Below are 7,681 nucleotides of genomic sequence, written 5' to 3' on the forward strand. Positions count from 1 at the left end.
TATTCAATAAAGTATATATATTAAAGATCAATATAAAACTGATAACATAACAGGAGTTCCAGAAAATCAAGGAAAAGCCTGAACAAATAAAGGCAATACTTGTTTATTTTTTTAAATTATCTTTATAATTAGATAAATGTGATTAGAGATTATTTATTTATTTAAGTGGTTTTTATTGTATATATATACTGTGTTTAATTTAATAAATCATGTTAAACTCTTGCATGCCTACGATCTTGGCTCCGTTGAGGGTTTGTCTGTCTGTGTTTCCATTCATGTGATTAGATTTTAAAGCAACTTTGGCATTAAAAAAAGCTGCAAATGTCAATAAACCAAACACAATTATGACAAACATGAGAAAGGATGTAAAAAGGTTTACCTCAGAATTTGATGAAATGACAAACACAATGACAAAAATATCTCAAACGACTATTTCTCTTGAAAAGCTTTAAGGTTTCACTTTATCTCTCTGGCAGAAATGGCTAATTTATTCTTGACGTGTTGACCTTGAACAGACATTTACATTCACCTAGTCTCTGAAGACGATCATGAGCTTTTAGTTGGGAGGGTCTACAAGGGGCCGTCGCCGCTGTCTTTCTTACGCACTCTGTACACAAGATGGATAATAAAAGCCAGTGTTGCGACCAGAAGACCGGCTACGAGAAAGACAAGCGTTCCCCAAACTTCCGTGCTCAGGGCCTTCCAGATCTCCACCTGCCCCGCCGGCAGCATGTTGCTCAGAGCCAGCATGTAGCCCAGAGCCCAGCCCAGAGACGCATCCCCGGCCTGCAGGACACCAGAACCCGGTCGTCAGTATTTGATGAGATCGTGACTGAAGACCAGGAGCGTCTCACCTTCTTCTGGAAGGTAATCTTAGGGAAGGACGTGTCGTCGAAGCCGTAACCTCGGAGCATGAGGATTTGGATGAAGACAGAAGAGGCACAGTAGTCCTGCAGACGAGGCTCCTGCTCCTGAGCCAGCTGCAGCATCTGAGAGAATCAGGTTGTTAAAGTAGGAAAGATGAGCTGCCAAAACATGTCAGTGGACGATCGGCTGAATGATTGATGAATGAGTGAGTCCATGGATGTCTGGTTTAAATAGATTTAACTATGACGGCTTCGGGTTTTGAGCTGACACTTATCCTTTAACAGCTTCTGTGCAGACGTTTGTAAGTAAGAAAGTTCAATCATACCATATTAACTCATCACATCAGCAGGTCCATTAAAAAAAGCAAAAACATTCCATGACTGTAGCTGTGAGTCACATGTTACCTGATTGTAAGTCATGCCGCACACTTCTTCTGCTGCGTTTCCCATTTGTAAAGGTGTTTTGACGTTGACGTCGGTCACACGATGAAGGAAGGAGTGAGTGTAGAAGAACGCAGCAAACGCCTAGAAACACAGACGTAGATACTTTGACGTCCGATTTTAAGTTGGAAAGATGTCCAGACAGTTATGGACAGACAGACAGATATATAGGCGTTCAGAAAGACAGGTAGAGAGAAGGATAGAGGAATATATAAACAAACAGAAAAACAAATAGACAGAAAGAAAGACAGATAGGTTAGCAGACAGACAGACAGACAGATAAACAGATAGACAGATAAAAAGACAGACAGACTCAAGGATAACCAGACAGAAATATGAACAGACAGACAGACGAACAGACGGATAAACAGAAAAACAAACAGATAAACAGACAGACAGATAAAAAGACAGACAGACAGACAGACAGATACACAGAAACAAACCGATAAACAGACAGACAGACAGACAGATAGACAGACAGACAGAGAGACAGACGGATAAACAGAAAAACAAACAGATAAACAGACAGACAGATAAAAAGACAGACAGATACACAGAAACAAACCGATAAACAGACAGATAGATAAACAGACAGACAGACAGATAGATAAAAAGACGGACAGACAGACAGAGAGACAGACGGATAAACAGAAAAACTAACGGATAAACAGACAGACAGATAAAAAGACAGCCAGACAGACAGAAATATAAACAGACAGACAGATAAACAGAAAAACAAACCGATAAACAGACAGACAGATAAAAAGACAGACAGACAGACGGACGGACGGACAGATGGATAACCAGACATAAATGTAAACAGACAGACAGACAAACAGACAGAGATACAGACAGATTGGTAAACAGTCAGACGGATAGATAAACAGACAGACTGAAAGATAACCAGACAGAAATATAAAAAGACAGACAGACAAACAGACAGACAGACAGACAGACAGACAGACAGACAGACAGACAGACAGACAGACAGACAGACAGACAGACAGACAGACAGACAGACAGACAGACAGACAGACAGACAGACGGACAGACGGACTTACCATGAAGGGACCAGTAAGACGAGGTTGGAAGACTCTATCAAAGGAGCACTGGGAGAAAGGACAGTCGTCGAAGGAGAACAGTTCGCTCACGTTGTTCAGACAACGGTCGTAACGTCCTTCACCGTGAACCTCGATATAACGGCTGCTCAGGTCACTGGGCTCGTACGGTCTTGTGCACACAGAGTCAAAAACAGTCTCCAACTTGACTGACCTTCTGTGTCCCGATGGGTAACATGGATGATAGACGGTCTCTGGATATCCCTGAGACTTGAAGAGACAGATCCAGAATGCTTAGAAAACATAACTTTAACAAACAAAAAAAGTAGTTTACCTTGACTATGTGGGCCAGAATCCTCTTCAGGACCTGATCCCGGCCGTAGCAGAGGAAGCTGTGAGTGTAGAGGGAGTAATCCCGACCGTACAGACGGAGCTTCATCAGGTCCGCCTTGTCCTCCACCGTCTCTTGAGTCTCAAATGTTATTTGGGTGGAGGCTCCTCCGAAGTCCAGAGCACCCGACGTGGGTTTGTCGGGGCTGAGCCAGCGACCCACCAGACTGTACTGAGGAAGAAGAACTAAGTCTGGTTAAATCACATCTAAGTAGCTTAGTTATTGATTATAAATAAATCTTAAAAACATTCTGTTTCTCCTGAAATAAATGCTGATTGATGTGCTTCCATCACTTTGTCTTGTGACTGCATGAGAAAACATCTGTGAACAGTTACAAGAAGAAACAAAGGATTCACATCTGGATGATGTTTTTTTTTTCTTGGAGATTCTTAAAGGAAGGAATTTTAACTTGAAAGTTAATTTCCAGAACGAAAGAACCATAATTCACTGCAGCAGTTGAAGAGCTTGTAATGTCTTCCATCAGAGGAGCTTAACTTTTTTATTTTGTAAGATGCATTCCGTACCATCAATAAATAATAATATATATATAATATTCTGTATGGTGAAATAAAAAAGTATAATATAATTAAGACAGAAAGATTCAAATTGTTTGATAACAGTTAAAAATAGTTGAATTACAGTTAAAAATGGTTCGATTGCAGTTGGAAATAGTTTATTACGTGTGTTGTTCTCAGTATTATCTTTATCTTTAAAGTATGTACTTTTTTGAGTATTGTTTTGATTGTCTAAGCGCTTTGTGACCCTGGTCTCGAAAAGCGCTATATAAATAAACATTACTTACTTACTTACTTACTTACTGTTAAAAATATTTTGATTATAATTAAAAATTGTTTGATCACAGTTAAAATGAGTTTAATTACAATTAATAATAGTTGATTACAGTTAAAAATGGTTCGATTACAGTTTAAAATTGTTTGATTTCAGTAGAAAATTGTTTGATAACAGTTAAAAACTGTTTAATTACAGTTAAAAATAGTTTCATTACAGTTAAAAATAGTTGGAATACAGTTGAAAAACAGTTTAATAAGAGTTAAAAATGGTTTGATTACTGTTGAAATTAGTTTAATTACAGTTAAAAACGGTTTAATTAGAGTAAAAAAATTATAAAAAATGAACTATGCCAAAGCTGTCATAGTTAAAATAAAAATGGTTTAATTACTGTTGAAAATGTTCAATAACACTAACTGCGATTGTATCAAACTTCTAAATATATTGTAAACAACAAGATTTAATTAAAATTTAATGAAAAACTTTGATCTAGACCCCTTCCTAATTTAACTTCTTCCACTTTTTTTGCTGACCAGATACTCTTCTGACATCATGTCTACACTTGTTGACAGTCCAGTTTGATACTTAATTCCAGTTCTTACCTTGATAAAGTTCTCTAAGAGGTAGTTGACTGTGACCCAGCCGTACGCTCCTTCCTCCTGACCACTCAAGATGGCCGCACCCTGGTAGTTGAAAGGGTAGGACTGGATTTTGCGACCAACTTCGCTTAGGATGCGAGTCGACTGCAGAGGACTGGAGAGACTGACGAGCAAAAACTTTCATGCATAAGACAATGTCACGACATAAACTGAAAAAAACGACAACACCATGATAGATCACATGACAAATAAACAGGGTCTAAATTAATCAGACACACTGATAACATGAAATACACAAATGATCACGACACATCTAATGTTCACAGCAAACACAAATATAATTAATATCAACTTAATGATGACACACATACTTTTCAGATGACATACATGAATGATCACATGACATGGATAATGTTCACATGACACACATACTTTTCAGATGACATACATGAATGATCACATGACACATATAAGGTTAACATGACACACATGATGACCACATGACATACATAATGATCACATGACATACATAATGATCACATGCCACACAAAATGATCACATGACATACAACATGATCACATGACATACATAACGATCACATGACATACATAATAATCACATGCCACACATAATGATCACATGACATACAAAATGATCACATGGCATAAATAATGATCACATGACATACATAATGATCACATGACATACATAATGATCACATGACATACAAAATGATCACGTGGCATAAATAATGATCACATGACATACATAATGATCACATGACATACATAATGGTCACATGACATACATAATGATGACATGACATAAATAATGATCACATGACATACATAATGATCACATGAGCTAAATAATGATGACATGACACACATTCATGTGAGGCACATAATGTTCACATGACACGCATAATGATAACATGGCACACATAATGATCACATGACACATAAACGGTCGCATGAAACTCATTTTCTTGTGACATACATAATTATCACATGACATAAATAATGTTCACATGACATACATAAATGATCACTTGATACAGATTATGTTTGTTATTATTATAATTATATATTATTATTTTTTGTCAGATTATGTTCAGATGAAACACATGTTCCCATAACACACATGAACGATTAAATGACAAATATCATTTTCACATGATCTGCATATAGGATCACATGATGCACATAAATGATCTCATAACATACATAAATGATCGACTCACTCCAGAAGTCTCATCCCGGCGGTTGCTCCGAGATACACAGGAGTCACCTTGTGTCTCTCTTTGGGAACGTCTACCACGGCCTGATCCAAACACTTTTCCAGGCTCTTCCCGGCGGCTCCTGGTTGGTCGGCATAGCTGGAGATTCCTCCTCCTGAGAGGGAATAAATATTCAGCAGCTCAAGCTTATTATCATCACCTCAGATCATGTCGTTCCCACCATCTCCCCCTCCCTCTCTCTTCTCCTTCAGAACATTCAATACTTTGTTAAATTAACTTTAACAACTGACGGTATCTCTCACCTTTCACGTGACATTCCGTGTGTTGAGTGACGACTCCGGTGCCGTTGTGTTTGTCGGCGGGCCACTTGTATATGTACAGAGCCGTGTGCGAAGAACCCGCGTCCAGAACGATCCCATACTGCAGAGAGAAGAGTCAACAACACAACACTGTGTGTCGCAACACAACAAACGCATGGAGTGGAGACGCACAAGAAAAAGTTACAGTACATAGATGCTCAAAGTAGTTTAAGCTGTGGATGTTTACATTTGGTCACAGTGGTTTTATGTGGCCCGCCGGATGGTTGGAACAAATCGAAAGTAGATTAATATTAATCTTGTTATTGTGAACATTAAATATGCAAGTTTTTAAGATAAGATAAGGTACAAGGATGATGGATGTCAACAATCACATAAAGCGATAATAATAATACATTAAGATTGAGAATATCGCAGTCTTACTTATACTTATACTTGAAGTATGGTAAATATATATATATATGATTGAGTGAGACACCTGTGTTAAAAAGTATTTTATTTGAGTTTATATATATATATATAATATATACTGTATATAATGCAAAACCCCCCCCAAAAAAAAAAACACCAAATAAAAATGCCACAAAGCTGGTACAGTGCTATTTCTGCCTATACATATTGTAATATATTGTATGTTTACAGTATTTATAGATATTGCTTAAAGTTATAAAATGTCTCCATGAAAAAAAACAAAAACATTATGGCATTATTACCCTGTTATAATGATTGAAACTGAAAAAGATAATATTAAATATTAGCATAAACTATATAACATTTGTCAAATATATATCTTTTTGTTTATATATATATATATTATGTTATATATATCTTTTGGTTTTGTGATTTATTTATTTGTAATGTTATTTGTATTTATAACAGATAATTACTAGAATGTGAAGTGGAAGGTTCGACTCCCTGTAGGCGAAGCTTAAAGTTAAAATTAAATGTTTACGCTCGTCATGTATACATGTCCGTTACTAGTCGGGGTCATATTAGTCTAAACAGATCACATTTCATGGGGCTATCCATCATTTTTCCTCCCTTACAAAATGATTTTTTACAAAATGTCCTTTTGTAAAATGTATATCATTTAAACTTTGGCAAGAAAAATTCTGTTGGTGAAATTGTGTTTAAATATGTTTCAACCAATGAATACATTTTACTGTTAATAAAAAACAATAATAAATAGAAGGTGAATGTAGTTTAACACTGTTTTTACAATATGTTTGATGTATATAAGTAACATTCTTCAGCATTAAAAAACACACACATATATATAAATATATATATAAATATATACATTTATACATATATATTTGATTTTTTTTCTAGCAGCTGTCAATAACCATTACCATTAATCTCAGTCGAATGCTGGGAAATCCTCTCAGAGCTTCTATGCAGTAACTTGTGTACGCTGCCACATGTAATCCAAACATCCAAAAATATGTGACCTTACCATGAACCCCGGGGCCGGCTGCAGGTCCTGGGTGGGCACTGTGAGCAGCAGGACGACCACCAGCCCCAGGACCAGCAACGCAACGGGGAAGACGGGATGAGCCATGAGGAGCGGCTTCTCTTGCGACTCCCAGAGTAAAACGTTTGGTGGGTTTTTTCTCCGCTTCACCTGCTGCCCGCCTCCTGTTTTACATTTCACCCCTGATGTCAACTCTGACTTATGAGCCCGCCGCTGCCAAGATCCCCTCCCTTGGAAGGGGGAAACATCTCCGAGGCGACCGGTGGCACAAAAGAAAAATGTGTCAGAGTGAGGCGAGGACAAGAACCTGCTGATCATTCATCAGTGGGAGTCCCTCAGAATTCAATCCAGTGGGGATCGACTCACATCAAATACATCTATTCATCCTTCATCCGGGCGGCAGCTGCTGTGGTCCTCGTTTTGTGTATCGGAACTCCAGACCAGGAGGGCCACTCTGGTTTTTTCTCTCCAGGATTTGCATGTGAAAGGTGTAACTTGCAAATAC

The 7,681-nt window shown here is 37.7% G+C and overlaps 1 protein-coding gene across 2 annotated transcripts; it reads right to left on the reverse strand.

The window, feature by feature from the left end:
- Positions 1-359: 359 nt before the first annotated feature.
- entpd2b (ectonucleoside triphosphate diphosphohydrolase 2b) lies at positions 360-7,325 on the reverse strand. Of its 2 annotated transcripts, XM_087792474.1 has the most exons (9): positions 7,159-7,325; positions 5,688-5,805; positions 5,389-5,539; positions 4,148-4,307; positions 2,700-2,927; positions 2,369-2,635; positions 1,272-1,391; positions 855-989; positions 360-786 (listed from the first exon to the last, which is right to left on the reverse strand). In XM_087792474.1, exons 1-9 carry the CDS (start codon positions 7,261-7,263, stop codon positions 571-573), a joined length of 1,500 nt encoding a protein of 499 aa, XP_087648600.1. In that variant the 5' UTR covers positions 7,264-7,325; the 3' UTR covers positions 360-570. The 2 variants fall into 2 exon arrangements, with proteins under 2 accessions (XP_087648600.1, XP_087648602.1); XM_087792476.1 differs by lacking the exon at positions 7,159-7,325 and having other exon boundaries at positions 2,700-2,941; positions 5,688-5,788.
- Between the last annotated feature and the right edge of the window lie 356 nt (positions 7,326-7,681).

This window comes from Callionymus lyra, chromosome 5 (genome assembly GCF_982586985.1).
Source record: "Callionymus lyra chromosome 5, fCalLyr1.hap1.1, whole genome shotgun sequence".
NCBI classification, from domain to species: domain Eukaryota; kingdom Metazoa; phylum Chordata; class Actinopteri; order Syngnathiformes; family Callionymidae; genus Callionymus; species Callionymus lyra.